The sequence below is a fragment of the Bos indicus genome, chromosome 28 (assembly GCF_029378745.1).
Source record: "Bos indicus isolate NIAB-ARS_2022 breed Sahiwal x Tharparkar chromosome 28, NIAB-ARS_B.indTharparkar_mat_pri_1.0, whole genome shotgun sequence".
Taxonomy (NCBI): domain Eukaryota; kingdom Metazoa; phylum Chordata; class Mammalia; order Artiodactyla; family Bovidae; genus Bos; species Bos indicus.
This window is the reverse complement of record NC_091787.1, coordinates 4,052,168-4,071,432: the sequence shown is the minus strand read 5'-3', so window position 1 is coordinate 4,071,432 and position 19,265 is coordinate 4,052,168. Positions and strand designations below refer to the sequence as shown.

Here is a 19,265-nt window from a genome sequence, read left to right as displayed (position 1 = left end):
GCACATGAGAATGAGTGCCATGGAGACTCTGAGAAAACCCAGTTGGTAGAAAAGTAGACCAGGGCACAGCAAGATTCTGCTTGCCTGAAGAAAGGCCAGAGACTAAAGAAATCATGTTCCAGTGGTAGCATATCAGCCTGGGATAGGATGGTGGGTGCACAAACCCCTGGGTCAGAATTCTGACTTTGTCTTTGTACAAAGGCCATTGCACAGCAAAGCCAGGTGATTTTTTTTTTTTTAATCACCTATGGCCCAAACTACCTCTTTATTGGGATCAGGCCAGCCCCAGTCACTGGTAACCATAACAGAATGGTTTTGGGGACAATCATGTCTGATGAGGACTTATCTTAGTGTTTTCTATTCATGGTTGGGCTTCTGTGGTGGCTCAGACAGTAAAGAATCTGCCTACAAGCAGAAGACCCAGGTTTGATCCCTAGGTTGGGAAGATCCCCTGGAGCAGGGAATGGCAACCCACTCCAGTATTTTTGCCTGGAAAATCCCACAGACATAGGAGCCTGGCTGGCTACAGTCCATAGGGTCACAAAGAGTTGGACATGACTGAGAGACTTTCATTATCCATGGTCAAATTATTTTTTTAAAAAAAAGAGAGCACTTTCTTTTCATTTGGATATCTCCTTCCTTTCAGCTCTCCAAATCCTCCCAACACTTTGAAACCCAACTCAGCTCCAATCCCCTCCGTGCAGCCTCCCCTGCCATCTGCTGTTGACCCGACTCTGCTCTGCACCCATTCACACTTAGGGTTTAGTGCCAATTATCTGCACTCTGGGCTTCCCAGGTGGCACTAGTGGTAAAGAACCCGCCTGCCAGTGCAGGAGACACAAGAAACTCAGGTTTGATCCTTGGGTTGGGAAGATACCGTGTAGTAGGAAATGGAAACCTGCTCTCGTACTCTTGCCTGGAGAATCCCATGGGCCGAGGAGCCTGGTGGGCCACAGTCCACGGGGTCTCAAAGAGTCTAACATGACTAAGTGACTGAGCACAATGACACATCTGTGCTCTGGTGCTGTTCTTTATTTCTTGTGCACAAGTGGAGAGACGGGCCCTTCTGTCCATCTAAAAGACTAATGACCAGTGCAAAATCGACTCCTTTATCAACCTTTTCCCAAGTTCCTTTCGCTGCCGCCTTGCTCCTGCAAGTCTTTTGTCTCATAGTTTCCTCACTTCTTTTTTTGCCCCCTCTCTCCTCTTAACTCAGCAAAGCTAATTGAGATGTTCAAAAGGGTTTTGCTGCCAAGTTTTACTAGCAAACTGGATAAATATAACAACCCAGGGAAAATAATGAAAATTTACAAGAACCTTCAAAAGGATTGTAGCCAGGCTATTTCTACTCTTCACTGAAATTTAAATGAAGCCAACAGCTAATCTTTCTTAGGCTCCCAAAGTAGCTGTCCCCTTAAATGCTACTTCTGGAATCCATGTATCCCATCATTCTCTCACCACTGTCTCGAGATCCAGAATGTTTTCTGAGTCTCAGATGCTGTGTGGGTAATTTAAGTTCCCTCACTTTTATCAGAAGTGGTGTCATAGGTCTCTGTGCCCCTCGTATGTGAATATATGTTCATCCCTGGTGTTTGAAAGTAGAAATTTGACTTTCAATATCTTTGTTAACACCTCACACAATGTTGCATATTCAAGTCTCTCCTTTCGATCCCTGGGTAGGGAAGATCCCCTGGAGGAGGGCATGGTGACCCATTCCAGTATTCTTGCCTGGAGAATTCCAGGGACTGAGGAGCCTGGAGGGCTACAGTCCATGGGGATGCAAAGAATCGGACATGACTAACACTTTCACTATTTCTTTCCCTGCTGAAAAAACTCCTGCTCATCATTCATGACTGCAGCTCAAACACCATTTTCTCTTCAATCTCCCACTTGCTACCCTTCCCCTTCCCAATCTCCAGGCAAAATTAACTGCCTTTCCCCCATCTCTTCTCTCATCAGTTTATTCACTTGACAAATATGGCACTTATTCTACTTTTTAATATCAGTTGTACAAATATTACAGGGGAGTAAAATTATCCTCTGCTCCAGTTGACTGTGAGCTCCCTGTAGCCTGTTTCAAGTGTATCCACAACCCTCAGCGCAGCCTGTGGGTTACGTAGGTGCCCAGTGAATGCCTATCCAATGGAATGTTTCAGTTGCAAAATGCGAAGCCGTGAGATGGTGTTTGTCCTTCCCATGCTGGAGGAGACACAAATGCACCCAGGAATGAGTCACCCTAACTACTCATACGTCCTGTGGACCGCACCACAGGCATTCCACCACCATCGCCACCACCATCACTATCACAGCACCCAGAAAACCCTGAAGCCTGTGTACCCCAAGTGAAACAAGATGTTCTGAGAACCAGAGGAGCTTGGAGAAGTTACCCATAATGCACACAAGCAGAAATCACTTGAGGAACTACCTGAATTTTGATTTAATCTTCCTGTTGGAAGGTAATTTTGCTCTCTTGTGTCTCTCTGAGTGTTGTCAGTGAGGCAGTGGTTGCTCTTTGTCCTGGGCGGTCCTTCCAAGGATGTTTGCATAGACAACAACCTCGGAAGCTAGACTTACTGTCTCCCTCTGGAGCAAAGAGCCCTGTGCTTAATTAATGCCTTTTACCAAAGATTCAGCTTCCCTAAGCTCATGTTTCTCTTCTATAAGGCAATTGACTGTGTGTGCCAATGTCATCTGGCTATCTTCACATCACCTTGGGGGAACTGGGCTCACGGAAATGGCACAAACATGTGAATACTATGACTGTGAGTATACCATGCTATACTACTGCTGTGAGTAATAAACTGTCTTCAGTTCTCACCCAGGAGTGTCGCGTCTCCTGTGCACATCTATGAACTGTGGCAAATGCATGTGTAAGCTTGTACACAGGCTAAAATCTCAAATCTCTCATGGTTCCTGACAGCCTCTCAGCGAGGCCTTCTGGCCCTAATGGGCCCTGACTTCCCCTCTGAGCATCTTCCCCTCCAAACAAGCTACAGAAGTGGAACCCTGCTGAGCTATGTGGAAGACAAATATTCATCAGGAAGAAGCTGCAAATACTTGTACAGGAAGCCAACTTGAGAGGTGATACTCACACCCTCTAAACAAGCTGAGATATGTGGTGATATTCACAGGAAAGTTGTAAAACAGGACAAATGATCCTGCAGTCAAGACCAGGCATAGTCATTCTGGAGTTTCTTTATTGTAAGGGACTAAAAGGGAGAAGGGGAAGGCAATGGCAACCCACTCCAGTACTCTTGCCTGGAAAATCCCATGGATGGAGGAGCCTGGTAGGCTGCAGTCCACGGGGTCGCTAGGAGTCAGACACGACTGAGCGACTTCACTTTCACTTTTCACTTTCATGCGCTGGAGAAGGAAATGGCAACCCACTCCAGTATTCTTGCCTGGAGAATCCCAGGGACGGGGGAGCCTGGTGGGCTTCCGTCTATGGGGTCGCACAGAGTCGGACACGACTGAAGCAACTTAGCAGCAAAAGGGAGAAGGGAGCAGTCATGCATCCTAGTGACTGGGAGGGTCCCTATTTCTTGTTCTGAACATTTTCAAACAATATTTTGCTTTTATAACAGTGACTGGGCACCGTTCAAAAGTAGAGGACTTTCTTAACAAGATTTTCCAGAAGTTTCTGTTTCTTTTTTGCTTTATTCAAGCAAGCCACTTGCTTGATTATTCATTAATCTATTTAGTTCAAAGGGGATTTAAGACAGTTTTAAGGGTTTATAGAATTCAAGATGGCATTACTTAAAGAAAAACAAAGGATGCAGCATAAAATGGAGCTGGAAATGAGGTTCCAAATTTATAACATAAATTTCACACCAAATTGTATCCATTGTGTACACACCAAATATTTGGCTCTAAGCATTTTGGCAACCAAGGAGAAAAGTGAAATCTGACTATTTGCATAATCTAAAGGATCTATTAGATTTTAAAAGGGAGACATCTGCACCTCAGAGCTGGCTTGAAGGAGAGATATGACAGTCACCACAGGAAAATACAAAGCCCTACCAGGACCCTTGTTATCTCCCTCCAAATAAAAACCTTAAGCCAGTGGGAACAAAGAGCAAAACCTGTCCCTTTCACCTACCACCCCAAGCAAAATGAAGACCCCACAGGGCTGGAGACAGGGAAAAGAAAAATACCAATCCTCCTGGAGAAGATGCAGGAGACAGCCATGGGTCCAGATCATTCAAGGCTTCCTACTGCTGGGGAAAGGCAGGACAACTGAGAAGATGCAGAGGAAAGATAAAAAGGGACTAGTCTGTTGACTTGACACAGCCTAGGAAAGAATCAGTGAACTTAAAGACAGATCAATAGAAACTAAGAAACTGTAACACAGAGACAAAAAGAATGATTCAAGGGAAAAGAACAGAGCATTCAAGAACTGTGCAACAATATCAAACAGTGTAACATACATGTAATTGGAATACCGGCAGTAAAAGAGAGAGACAGAGAGCAGAGTAAAAGAATAATCTGAAGATAATAGATGAGAATTTTCCAAAAATAATAAGACATCAAACCATGAATCAAAGAAGCTCAGAGGATACTAAACAGCATTCAGTTCAGTCGCTCAGTCGTGTCCGACTCTTTGTGACCCCATGGACTACAGCACGCCAGGTTTCCCTGTCCTTCACCATCTCCCAGAGCTTGCTCAAACTCATGTCCATTGAGTCGACGATGCCATCCAACCATCTCATCCTCTGCCATCCCTTTCTCTTCCTGCCTTCAATCTTTCCCAGCAACAGGGTCTTTTCCAATGAGCTAAGTGGCATATGAATGTATAAACTTCTCTCCATTTCTGGACTTTCCTGGTGGTCCAGTGGTTAAGAATCCACCTGCCAATGCAGGGGACATGGGTTCGATCCCTGGTCAGGGAAGATTCCACATGCTGTGGGGCAACTAAGCCCATGCACCACAACCGCTAAGCCCATTGCACCGCAACTACTGAAGCCCATGTGCCTAGAGCCCGTGCTCCTAGAGCCTGTGCTCCACAAGGAGAGAAGCCACCACAACGAGAAGCCTGCACGCCACCACTAGAGAGTAACCCCCACTCGCCACAACTAGAGAAAGCCCATGCACAGCAATGAATATCAAGTACAAACAACAACAGAAAATAACTTCTCCCCATTTCTGCTGCCTTCCTCCTAGTTCAAGTCCATATTTATAGTCCAAGTGACTCCCATGGCCTCTAAGTGGTCTTCCTTCCTCTACTCTTATCCCCCTACCACACATTTTCCAACTGCAGTAAAAAAATCTTTAAAAAAATAAACATCACTCCTCAGCTTAAAGTCCCCCAGTCATCTCCCTTTGCATTTAACATAAAATCACATGTGTTCCCTGTACCCTCTGGATCCTGTCTGTGTCTGCTCCAGCCACTTATCCACTTTCTTCATGTACTTTAAAGGTTCTTGGGTCTTGCTCTCCCTGTGAAGTGAACTGTCTTCAGAACTGTGCTGGGCTGGTTACTTCTCAGCCAATCTTCAAATCTTGCTTTTTCCAACTTTCCCCATGAACAGGTCTGCCTAACTGCTTTTTATCACATTTTTTACTTCCATTGTAGTACTTATTATTATCAAAAATTATCCAGTGTATTTACTTGTTTATGCACATGTTGATTTTCTCTCTCCTGTGACTAGATCTCTGCTCTTGGGAGGAAAAAACATGCCCTTCCATAGCCTTGGTGCTTACAATGGTCCCTGGCATGATACTGGCATTGAAGATTTCAGGGTTGATTGAATAAGCAATTAGGTCATTTGAAGAATAAATAGGCATTAGTGGCTTAGGTTCAGAGGAAGGAATTACAGGTCAAGAGGTATCATCAACTTTTAAGTTATCCTCAGTGAGTGCTAGAGATGAATTTTAGTCATGTGGGTACACAGCTCAGCTAAGAGGTAGCCAGACATTTGATAACACATGATTATGGCAGAAAGTGAAGAGGAACTAAAAACCTCTTGATGAAAGTGAAAGAGGAGAGTGAAAAATTGACTTAAAGCTCAACATTCAGAAAATGAAGATCATGGCATCTAGTCCCATCACTTCATGGGAAATAGATGGGGAAACAGTGGAAACAGTGTCAGACTTTATTTTTTGGGGCTCCAAAATCACTGCAGATGGTGACTGCAGCCACGAAATGAAAAGACGCTTACTCCTTAGAAGGAAAGTTATGACCAACCTGGATAGCATATTAAAAAGCAGAGACATTACTTTGCCAACAAAGGTCCGGCTAGTCAAGGCTATGGTTTTTCCAGTAGTCATGTATGGATGTGAGAGTTGGACTGTGAAGAAAGCTGAGCGCCGAAGGATTGATGTTTTTGAACTGTGGTGTTGGAGAAGACTCTTGAGAGTCCCTTGGACTGCAAGGAGATCCAACCAGTCCATTCTGAAGGAGATCAGCCCTGGGATTTCTTTGGAAGGAATGATGCTAAAGCTGAAACTCCAGTACTTTGGCCACCTCATGGGAAGAGTTGACTCATTGGAAAAGACTCTGATGCTGGGAGGGATTTGGGGGAGGAGGAGAAGGGTATGATAGAGGATGAGATGACTGGATGGCATCACCGACTCGATGGACGTGAGTCTGCGTGAACTCCGGGAGTTGGTGATGGACAGGGAGGCCTGGTGTGCTGCGATTCATGGGGTCGCAAAGAGTCGGACACGACTGAGCGACTGAACTGAACTGATTTATGGAGTGATGTTAGCCACAATTCTCTGCCTCAAAAAGGACTGTCATTTCTGATTATTCATATTTTATTGGTTTTCTGGTTTTATAGATATCACCCAGAATATATAGATAAATTATAAGGAAGAATTTGGAGACTGGACAAGTACAAATACTTGCCTAAATTTCCTAACACAACCTTGACCTATTTTTTAAAACGATGCACTGTCTGGACACATTTTTCAGATGCCATGTGACTAAGGCCCAAATCCTCCTGCTGGATGAGTGCTGGAGGGGTCGATTCCAGTTTCTTACACCTGTCATTTAGACTCCCGCACCTCACTGGTTCCTGTCTCTTGTGGATCCTCCCCTATTCTCTATTTTCTGCAAACCTCTTCTTCCTTCCGTAGCCACATGAGAAATGAGGAGACAGAGCTATTTGATCTTCTAGATTTCCTCCAGCCCTCAAATTCTTTTATCCTATTTGTTCTAAAGAGGACGCACTGTCTCCTTCTCACCCTTTCATCTCCCTTTTCTGTAGCCCATTGCAGTCAAATGAGGGAGGGATTGTGCCCCACATGCTGCTCCACTTTCTAGACTAGGTGTCCGCCAATCCTTTATTTTTTCCCATTCCTAATGACTCTTTGGGGGTGCCGTATGCCACCTGTTTTCGTTCAGATACACAGAGTATTCTGTTACATTTCTGTAGTCAATAGAGAGGTACAAAGGAGGAAACTTGATCATCATTTTACAAATTGCTGTGCAACTGTGACAATCCCCGCAACCTCACTGGTCCTCATCTGCAAAGGAGGAGGCTGGAGTTATGATCTCTGCTAGGAAACAGCCTACCCTAGAAAATGGAAATTCTAAGCAGGGAGGCGTGAATTCATGAGAGCCCCACAATATGTGCCTGGATTTTCTCCTGCTCCTTTGGGTTTCATGATTCTGAGAGTTCCAACCACCCTCATTCTCTGGGCAGGCCCTTCAAAACTGCCTAAAGAGTGGGTAAAGCACCCTCTTTGCTTCTTTATAGAAGGACTAAGACACAAACCCAAAGGAAACCCAGATACACAAACAGCAGTGAACATGTTTCTGTTCAGACCAGGGAAGCAGCGAAGAGCATCTGTCTGAAGTTCCCTTTGCAGGAGACACCTATGCTCTGGCCCAGGAGGGCTCAGACAGCACCAACGCCCCTCTGAGCTTCCTGCCTATCTCTGGGTCAGGGGGTTTTTGAGCACCATACTGCCTCCCTCCTAGCACCCAGAATCTGGTGAGCTTGAAGATTCCCAGAGTAATTAAGACTCTGGTTCAAACCTCTCAGCTCCCCCTAGAGTCCCCTTCACACTGCTTCTCAGATGATGTGCCAGAGTGTTGGGCCCAGTGCCCTTGAGCCCCCAAAGTATTCCCATCAGGGCTTCTCAAACGTTAACATCTGTCTGGACCAACTAGGGATGTTGCTGAATTCAAATCATGAGTCAGTGGCTGTGGCGGGTCTCAAGATTCCATGTTTTCAAAAAGCTCCCAGTGCTGCTGCTGCTCTGCAGACCACTCTTCGAGTCACGAGATACTAGTCTAGAAGTTGGCACATTTTCCCCCCATAAAGAGCCAGACAGTATATATTTTTGGCTTTGCAGGCTATAGATCTCTGGTCACAAGTACCTAAATCTACCAAAAACAACCATCACCCAAAGAAGCCATGGGCAGAATGTAGGCAAATGAGGATGGCTGTGTCCCAGGAAAACTTTATTTACAGAAACAGGCAGTATGCCAGCATGTCAGCCCCTCTAATCCATCTCAGAGATTAGGAGATCTCTCCTTTCTAAAACAATCTATCTCACTGGCATCTACAAGCAAGGTCCCATCTCCACCAGTGTAGACCCAGATACAGGACATCCCACTGCAGGCTAAAAATAGAACACCTTAGCCATGGAGTGACCACCAGTACTATACTAGGAAACACATTCTTCTGCAGTAATCTGGGGTTTTCCTTTCACAGTCTCTAAGGTCCTTCTCAATTCTCCTGAACCCCTATCCTCCATAAATAGTCTTCAAAGAGAAGAGAAAGCAATTCAAGTTTATGGATTCTTGCTTTCTCTCAAACACACTTTTTGTTTTTCAGATGTATGGAATGATGAGGAAAGAAGGTACTTCAAAGCTTGTAACACAGGGGTTCTTTCTAATAGTTGTTCCTGAATTACTGACCTGCCTGGAATTAAATCCAAGCATGAGGCAGGCTACAGCCCTGATGGCTTTAAAGACAGTGGTGATGTTAACACAGAGGGCGGTTTCAGAAGACGGTGCAGCCTCTGCTTATCAGAGTTAGCTCGTGTTCCCAGGTGTCTAAGCAGTTTTGCCACTGGTTCTTAGCCAGTCTGGGACCGATGGAACAGAAGCCAGCCTATGCAATTCACTTCCCAGAGCTCCAGAGTTGGTGAAAGATTCAACATTTCAAACAATCCATGTTTCCACTCAGATTGTGTATATTTCCATGCTACATGTTCTGACAGCTCTGAGAGATTTCTGTTAAGTAACTCTCAGCTTGCAGTAATTAGCCAGAAAGCTGGAAACTTCAGACCTCCCAGAAGATTTTTGCCAAACACTTCTCTTTACCTAAATCTCTTTTCCCCTTTCAATCCTACTCAAAAATGCCTTAGATGGGCCCTGAAACATTGATCTTTTCATGGGCCTTAATTCAAGAGGGGATAGGTGGTACTATTGGTAAAGAACCCGCCTGCTGATGCAGGAGACCTAAGAGGCTTGGGTTCGATCCCTAGGTTGGGAAGATCCCCTGGAGGAAGGCATGGCAATCCACTCCAGTATTCTTGCCTGGAAAACTCCATGGACAGAGGAGCCTGGTGGGCTATGGTCCATAGGGTTACAAAGAGTTGGACACTACTGAAGTGACTTAGCATACACGCACGTATTTAAGCAATAGTTATACATATTAAACCAGTTTTTGAGGCCAGACAGATCACAGGCAGGTAGTTATAAAAATCTAGATACTGTGATCCTCTTTAAACATAGTTCTAATAATAATGTAATGAAAATAGCAAGCAATGGTTAGTAGAAACAAGACAATCCATCTATTTGTTTTCCTCCATGGTCCTTGTCAACTTGGACTCTGTAGGAGAGGGAGAGGGTGGGATGATTTGGGAGAATGGCATTGAAACATATAAAATATCATATATGAAATGAGTCTCCAGTCCAGGTTCGATGCACGATACTGGATGCTTGGGGCTGGTGCACTGGGATGACCCAGAGGGATGGTACAGGGAGGGAGGAGGGAGGAGGGTTCAGGATGGGGAACACATGTATACCTGTGGTGGATGCATGTTGATATATGGCAAAACCAATACAATATTGTAAACTTAAAAAATTAAATTAAATTAAATTTAAAAAAATAAAAATTTTAATATGGTTTTGCTGTAGGGAGAATAGATAGGTATGAACTTTATGGAAAGCAATTTGGCAACATTAATCAGATGTCTGAAAGCCAGATCTCCTTTGATATAGCAACTCCATATTTAGAAATTTAACTTAAGATGATTATTAAGGATATAGGCATAAATTTAACTTGAAAAATGTTCCTATTGGCAAAAGACTGAAAACACCTAGATAAAGTCCAGCATCAAGATGTGGATAAATCCTTACAATGGAATAACATGCAGCCATCCAAAATGATGTACATTAACTGACAGGAAAGATATTCATATTGTATTGTTAAAGAAAAAAAAAGACAATTATAAAATAAATATATAATAGAATTCTAGAAGGAAAAAACTCCAAAATGTTAGAATTTGTTTTTCTCAGCAAATTGAAATTTGAAGATGATATTTAATTTCTACATCTCTACACCTGTAATTCTAATGCTTAACAAAGAGCATTTATTCCCTGTGTTATAATGTACCACAAATATTCTAATAAATATATTTATGATCATATACAATTATGATTACATGTTCTGCTTTTGTCATTTATGTGTTATCTTTTAATGGAGAAAGTCTTTCCTCTGAGACTTTAAAGATTAAATCCCATTCTTCATCTCTTCTGTAAAAATAAGGTAGGACCAGGCTGCTGAGAAGCCTGACAGATCCTTGGGACACGGCAGTAACCTGAAGTCCCGTCTTTCCTGTGATTTTTAGACCTTACTGTCTCCTTTGCTCTTGTGAAATGCTGACTCATTGGGAACAGTATTCCTGGGGTACAATGAGATTTTGTTTTGATTCTCTTCTATTGTTCATGGTTCTCAAAAGATTTCTGAAGAAGGGCTTATCCAGCAGTCCCTACCTCAGTTCAAGAATCAACTTCAAACCATTTTAATTCAGAGTCCTGCACTCAGAGGAATTTCAGTGGTTGCTGACGTTCTGCGACATCACCTACTAGGAAGAGGTCCATCCCACAGTGACCCTCTCCTTCTAGTTTCAGGAAAGTTAGAATTCCACCCAATAGCGAAAAGACAGAAGCTCTCATGGAAAGCCTCCCTTCTTTGTCCTATCTTTTGGACTGTATTGCTTCTTCACATCAAATTCTTTGAAATGATTAAGGCTCTTCCAGGAGAATCATTCAAAAATGTGTTTGGCCAAGACCTGAAGTGTTTTCACTGTTTTTGAGAGGTGATAATCAACCTTGTTTCAAAATAGATTTCAGTGTCACTTACATGTCTCTTTGCCTAAGAATCACTAGTTAGATGGCAAGCTCCAGTTGCACTAGAGAGGAATTAAAGCTTTGATTAAGGCTTCTCCAGTCATGGGGATATGAGAGAAATATTTCTGCCCTGATTCTAGTTCTGGTAGTATATCAAGATTGTCATGGCACCTGGGATTTTCAGACTATGACAGTGATGATGATGACAACAAAATCCAGAGACTTTAGTAAGTTTTACAAAAGAACTCAAACAGCCACGGTGGGAGTGTGAAATTGAGTTTATCTTTCAAAAGTAGTCATCTAGGGACTTCCCTGGCAGTCCAGTGGTTAAGACTTTACCTTCCAGAGCATGGGGTTCTATCCCTGGTCAGGGATCCCACATGCCTCAGGGCCAAAAAACCAAAACATAAACAGAAGCAATATCATAACAAATAATAACTTTAAAAATGCTCCATATAAGAAAATAATCTTAAAAACAAACAAACAAAAGTAGCCACCTTCACAGCTCAAAATGGTGGTCTAGATGCCTGCTCACAAAGCAAGATCAAACTTTCTATCAGGGCTCCCTCTGTTATCTTTTCTTTAGATTTCCAACCCCTAGTTGAGATGATAAGGAGCGCTTAATGATTTCCTGTTCTGTAGAAAAACAGCAGCTGGTGAAAGAGAATAGCAGAACTTCTTCTCATTCTTGAAAAGAAGTTTTCACAAAAGTATCTCATAGAATTCCTTCTTTACTTAGGAGTATGTCTTAGTTCCCTGAAGACATGATATTAAATTGAGACACTTAGGTTCTGCATAGCTATGTTTTCTTCAGATAACTGTCCCACTCTATTGAGCAAATATTATGTATTCTTTTCATATTTCCTCAGATAGAAATGTTGTAAAACTGCTGTTGACACCAAATCAAGATGACCAGTGTTTTCCCTGCATGATCTTGGTTATTGAAACCATTGATCATTATCCAACTCACTTTTCCAGGTAAGAGACTTAATCTTTTAAAATTGCAGATTCACCTCAGCTCATTTTGGTTTCTACTCTACACTAAGCCTAAAAATTTGGGTGGCAATGTCTGAAATTAGTTCTAGCTATCTAAGCTGTGAAAATTTACCAGTTTGTAAATCTGAATGTGAACCTTGTCTTGATAATTGATCACAACTTCTTTGCAGAAGGTTTCTTTATTTGTAAAATAATGTCTCTTCACTTGAAAGATAAAATAAACAAGGCAGCTACAGAAAGTGATATGCAACAAAATGTCATATGAACGACAGCTCACTGGAGCGGATATTCTCATTTAGCTTAAAGCTATTTTAGGACTCAACATGCTACCAGTTCATGTTTTCTCTAGATTACCAAGTGACTGCGGTCAAATAAGAACTCTTTGCTGTTGCCCTATAGCTTTCTGCAAGTTTAGTGCTTTTAAGGATTAAGACTATAATTCGCCCAGCCGTGTCTGACTCTTTGCAACCCTATGGATTGTAGCCTGCCAGACTCCTCCATGGAATTCTCCAGACAAGAATACTGGAGTGGGTAGCCTTTCCCTTCTCCAGGGGATCTTCACAAGCCAGGGTTCAAACCTGGATCTCCTGCATTGCAACCAGATTCTTTACCATGTGAGCCACCAGGGAAGGCAATAATAATAATAATAATAAATATATATTGGTTACTGTGAGTCAGATACTGTGCTAGAGGGTAAACATACACTATTATACTTACCCTAACAACAACTATCTGAGTTAGACATTATTCAGTGGGTTTAAAACTGTGCCTAAATGTTTATAGAAAGTGAATTACAAACCCTGAGAGTTGGATCTAGGTCTGTGTAACTTACAACATGGTTTCTCTCAAAGACATGAGAAATAGAATATTTCAGCATACAAAGATGTCACGGTCACCAGCAACTGCAGCCACCATAGATGGTGAGCTGGTCAACTCCGAGGGAACTCAGGAAGGAAAGAATACAAGCCATCTAGTAGCCATCACTGCTGCCACTCCCTATGGTGAGCCCTGAGGAAACTAAGGATGTGAAGAAAACACAGGATATTGGCCCCAATAGCTGAGGTGCATATCAAAGAAATGATTTCAGTGAGCCCAGACTCTTGAATCTTCCCATATACAGAAAAGCCCTAAATTCCTCAACTTGGGTTATCTGTCCTTTAATTAATGATAATCTTCTGATGTTCAGACTTGCCCTTATTTGCAAAATTTCTGTATAACCTTGTTCCTCCCGTCACCTCCTCGGAGCAATTCTCTCAAGATTTCTTGAGCTGCTGCCTCCCGGGCATGAAGTTCTAAAAATTTCCACTAAATAAAACAAAACTCTCAACTTTTAGGTTGTGAATATTTTCAAGTCGGCAGACAGTGTTGATATTTTTGGGGTTATTGTTTTGATGGAGGTTGTCTGTGCACTATAGGCTATTTCACAGCTTCTTGGCCTCTAACCCAGATGCCAGGGGCAACTTCCTAAGTGTGACAACCAAAACTGTCTCCAGACATTAGCAGTGTCCTATAAGGAGAGTGAAATTGTTCCCAAATGAGAATCACTGCTCTAGAATTAGAGATTTGACTCCAGATTTCTCTTTTCTGGCCTATGATGCAGATTTCTCTCTCCAAGGTGGATTTCTGAAGTGTTCGTAATTTTTTTTTTCTTTGAAAATGTTGAGTTACAGAAATAACTGGCACACTGTAGCAGAAATTGTATAGCAACTGCATGTAATAAATCTATAGTATAAATGATTGGCCCCTTCTTCTCTCCCCCCTGTGCTCTCCTTTTTGTCCATTTCCAGTTGGATGATATGAAGAGAGAAGCATGGCAAGTTGCCTTATTTTCCTGTGTCTTTCCTCCTCAATCAGAATACATACTTCCTGTTGGGCACTTTGGAGACCTCCTGCTTCTCTGTGGGGCAAGAGTTTACTGGAAAGAGGACGTTGAATGATAAACATACAAATTTGCAGTTGGACTCTTTGAACAAGGAACCTGGATCACTGACCTTAGCAGTGAGTCCAGTTGCTCAGCCTGGCCTTTGATTAGGAAATTAAGGTGAATGTTTGTTAGAAAAACTGACCTCACTCATGCCTTGGGGTCTGATCAAGGGCCTCACCTGATTTTGCAGGCTTTTCTCCTTCTGTGTCAGATATGAAGATACACTGGCAGCCACAAGTGTATGCAAGTTACCTATTAGAGGCTGTTCCTTCCCACTAGGGAGGTGGCATCCCCAGGCAAGTCCCTGGGAAGATGGCTTAAAGCAGCCTGAAGATGAGTGTGGCTTTCTGTCTTCCTAAGAGCTTACTCTGCAACCCTGCCACACTTCCATCACCCAGAGTCCCAGTAAGAGAAGGTCTCTCTATAAATCCAGGTGCCATAAATCCAGAGGGGTCATCAATGTAACTTATTAGTCAACTTTGGGAGTGAAAGAGTCCTGCGACCTGCTTCTGCATTCTGGATGACTTTTGGGTAGAATCAAAACAGCCTCAAGGGGGAGGGGACCTAGTATGTCAACTTTCCATTCCCTTCCCATTTCCAACACCAACTCAGAGTACTTGTTCATTTAACCAAAGGGGGGGGGCGGGGGGGGAGGCGCCCTTTTCTTTGCACCCGTGTCCCCGTGCCCCGCCAAGCGGGCGCTCACCTTGTGCTGTTTCCACATGGCCCCCAGCGGCTTCACCTCGTGCTTGCCGTGCCGGCCTTCCTCCAGGCACAGATAGCACACCGGGGTTCGGCAGCTTAAGCAGTACATGCTGTAGTTCTCCATTTCGTGTTCGGGGCACGTAGGGTACTTGCGGGCGGTGTTGCCCCCCGCCGCTCCGGCCCCGGTGGCTCCCGGGCTCTTGCAGCCGCCACTTCCGCTGGGGGCACCCTGGACAGCGCCCGGGGACCCGGAGGCGACCTCGGAGGGCGCGGGCGGCGGCGGCGGCTGCACCAGGCGATGCTTAGCAAAGGGTCCCCGGGATGGATGGCACTTGAGCTGGCAGGCAGCGCAGTAGAGCACGTCACACTGCTCGCAGAGCGTAGCGGCCGGCTCCGGCGGGGTGCGGTCGCACAACTGGCAGATGGCCACCGCAGTCGCTGCGGACGCCCCCGGCGCCGCCCCGCGGCCCTGCTGATACCGCTGCACGATGGCCTCAAGCAGTCGGTTGCGCTGGAAGCCGCGCAGGCCGCGGTGGTCCAGGGAAGCGCTGCGGTGGCACTGTGGGCACGTGATGGAGCTTGAGGACGAGGACAGCGAGGAGCAGGCGGCGCCCCGGGCAGCAGCGGCGGAGGAGCCGGGAGGCGCCGGCACCATGGGCAGCACTCGAACCCCGTTTGGGGACTTGAGGCTCGGGGTGTAAGAGCCATAACCGCTGTCTGTTTCACTGTACAAGCTCAGCTTGTCCGCGTGGTCGCTGCCGCCTCCCGCACCGCCGCCCAGGCCGCCAGCTGCGCTTCCGCCCGCGCCGCTGCAAGCCGGGCCAGCCGCCGCCTCCTGGTCTAGAGGGGGCGCGGCGGCGGCGCCTGAGGACAGCGCTGAGCCTCGAGAGTGCAGAAGCGGCGGGGGCAGGTGTTGCTCACCGTCCGGGGTCTGCACCGCGATGGTACGAGCACAAGGCAGGCAGACATTGTGGGAACACGGCAAGATGATGGGCTCCCGAAACAGGGAGCCGCACACTGGGCACTTCAGCTCCTCCTCCATCGCTGAGCCGGCGGAGAACTGCTCAGGGTGGAAGGTGGAATGGCCCAAGCTCCGCAGACGGGCAGAGAAGAATAAGTGAGGTTAGCACCAGTGAGATGGGAGGAGGGAGCATCACACGGGCATGACTACTTTGCAACCCATGGGCACGCCCCTCTCTCTGTCCTGGGGCCACCGCCCATAGACGATTAGGTGAGGGGGAAGAGGTAAAAGAGGGTCCTCACCTCCTGCCCGCGAGGCTCCTGCACCAGAGGCTTCAACCTGCGGCCAGAGTCCGGGGCCGGTCGGCTGCCCCCGCGGTGGCCTGCGAGATGCTTTAGGTGATGAATCAGCACTAGCGCCGCCGCCGGCAGTAGCGGGCGTCTCCTCTCCACATCAGGACCAGCTGCTGGGTTGCGGATCGCTAGCTCTCCCGTTTCAGCCCTTCGGTTCCAGATTCCAGTGGGCAGCTGTCCGGGGGCCCCCTTTGCCCTCGCCCCGCCCCTAGTCCGGGTGATCTTTGAGAAGGAGGGCGAGCAGGCCGCTTGGCCTTGGGGTTGGGTTCAGCACCACGAGGCGACGGACAGCGCCCGGGAACCGAAGGTGCAGCTCGAGCTTCTCTCGCGCGGATCCGAGGGCCGCCACCTGCCGGGTCTCCGCGCCAGCGACTACCTCCAGCGGCCGTGCCGGCCCGGAGACCTTCTCTCACCTCTCTCTCCGGCCGCTGCTGTCGCGGGCCGAGCGCGCCCTGGGGCTTTCTCCCCGAGGGCAGGATTGACCCTCCGCTTCGGTTCGCAGCCTCTTCTGCGGCGCCTCTGACCTTGGCCGCGCGACGCTGCAGCCAGCGGGCGGAGGGCGAGCGCCCGGCTGGCTCGGGAATCCCCTCTTGTCTCCCTCCCCGCGCAGCCTCCTCCCGACGCCGCGCGCCCAGGAGTTGTAATTTCCAGAGCCGGGAGTAGTGATGGGGAGGAGGGGAGGAGGGGAGGAGGAGGGAGGCGGAGTCTGCTCGGCGAATGAGAGCTCGCCTCTTGCTGCTAGGGGAGGCAAGGGGCAATTTTAAGGGTTCGCAGAGAGGATCATTGTTAATAACAATCTATTATTTGGATGGAAATTGCATCCTGAATTAGTACGACGACCCGTCCCGTCCCTGCCATCATCTCCCCTGCCCATTCCCCCTTACTCCCACCCGCCACCATAAAAGGGTAAAAACAGGATCCTAGAAAGCCAGTTGTTTACAAATGCAGCGATAGCACGGTTGACAGTCGCTTCCTAAATCTGATAGACCGAAAAATGCAGCAGCAAGATGTCGGACAACCTGGAGTCAAAGGGTGAGGTTTTATTTATGGATCAAAACCACAAGCCATCTTGTCTCTTCAATCGAGAGGGTTCCTGCACGATCGATGTCAGTCGTCTAATAGAGAGAGGACCCCGCACGGGATTTATGAAATGGGACTTCCTGGAGAAACGCGAAGACGAGCCACCTATGCCCGTTGGCCCTCGTAACCCATTTCCTGGACCCAGGCCTACCCTGCCGCCGAGCGGGCGGCGAGGGGCAGGCGGGAACGCAGCGACCATGGCTGCTAGTTTTATGAATGAAAAAATCTCCACATTGTGCCTCGCCAGCCGCGAGGAGAGCCTCCCACCCGCGGCCAGGCTGCTCTTCTGCGTAGCTGTTGTCTCTCCGCCGCCGGGAAGGATGGGTGGGGAGGTCCCCCGGGAACGCGGGGGCTGGGGGCTGGCAGGAGCAAGTGCTCGCGGCGCAGCCGGCTCTGCCTACCGACGCTTCACGCTGGCCTGAAACAGACACAAATTAGGAGATCGTTTGTTTAAAAACGACAAGAATATTGAAGTCAGGCCTCCTCCTGTTCTCTGGTTCTCCCGCGCTCCAAACAAAGGCCTGAGAGGCGCCGCAGCGCCGGGCGGGGAGCCTCGGTGTCTGCCAGTCACCGGGCGAGGAGCGCGCCCACCGGGGCGGGGGCGGCCGCGGGAGAAAGCCGCCACCCTGGGGAGACCGGTGTCTGGAGTTAGGGGTTGGGGGCGGCGCAGGTAGACCCCCGACGGAGAGGCGTGCTGAGGTTTTCCTGACCGAACTCTGCGAGTCAGGATCCTAGGTGGGAATCTCGACTCCTTCGCTGATCAGTCGCTTCCACCCTGAGCGGTCTACTCATGCTTTCCTAGTCTCTGAGCCTGCATAGAATGGCAATAATACTTGTGTGTGAGAACTAAACGAAGTTGTCCTAAATACAGATTGCATATCTTACTTCCTGCTCTAAAATCTTGTGACTTTTCAGTTCGGCTTTGGCTACTGTTGAACAGCCAGCTTCCAGTTTGTCTTAAAGTTGAAGAGCAGGCCCACAGCGTGGAGTACACAGAGCAGCACAGAGTTAATAGGCCTGACCGGAATTCTCAGCAGCAGGGAGCTTAGAAGGAGGATTCAACCAGGCCCAGTATTCCCAGATGGGGCCCGGTGACCACCCTGTTTTAATCTCCCTTCTATAATAAAGTCACCATGTGCTGCATCTTGCCTGCAATGCTTTGATAAGCCCTCAAGAAAGTTTCTATAGTGTTACTACTGCTGTGGGGTGGGGTGGGGTGAGGGGATTCGGGTTCGGGTGTATAGGTGTAGGTATGTCATGTGATCGAATCATTCAAAGATGCATTTGCTGTGATGCTAGCAGTATCATCACTCACCCCAGCCCATTCCAGCCACCTGGTGACTGCAGAGGAAATAATAATCTCTTATGATTCTACTGTGAACAGGCCTGCTTGCCAACCGCCCCCCTCCATCCTCAACCAGTGCATATGTCTGAAAGACACACTCTACTTCGTCATTTTCAGACCAAGGTAAACTGCTGGGAGGGCAGGCTGAGCATTGGGAGCTCTTGAGGGGGAATGGAAATATGCCTGATCAGGACTAAATTCCAATGATTCTGTCACTCAAACTGAGCATGATTTTGTTTTCCATGGGAAGGAAGCTCAGAATTCAGAATTTTCCACCTGTGCCTTTCCCACCAGCCCCCTTCCATTCCCTCAATCCCATGATCTAAATCAGCTTAACCTTGTACAGCTGTTGCCAAGGCATTGCTCACTGTGGGGATTGGCATCCTTCAGCTGCTATGTAGGAGCTGGGGTTACACAGTGGTTCCAATAGCTTACTGTACATAACCATAATCACTAATAGTTGTCAACATTACTCTAAAAAGCCTTCTTTCTGTCCCGAGTCATGTACCATACATATATAGGAAAATAATCTTACTACTCTGATCCTCAGTTTTTTTCTATTATAAAATTTCAGGATAGAATTCATTGGT

At 46.8% G+C, this 19,265-nt stretch overlaps 1 protein-coding gene across 1 annotated transcript in view; it reads right to left on the bottom strand.

The window, feature by feature from the left end:
• The window catches only part of TRIM67 (tripartite motif containing 67), a 63,698-nt gene extending 46,831 nt beyond the window's left edge, over nucleotides 1–16,867 (bottom strand). Inside the window, exon 1 of the mRNA XM_070781975.1 lies at nucleotides 14,938–16,867. Coding sequence (XP_070638076.1) covers nucleotides 14,938–15,978 — 1,041 coding nt within the window. The 5' untranslated portion in view covers nucleotides 15,979–16,867. The remainder of the gene's footprint in view (nucleotides 1–14,937) is intronic.
• Nucleotides 16,868–19,265: the final 2,398 nt, after the last annotated feature.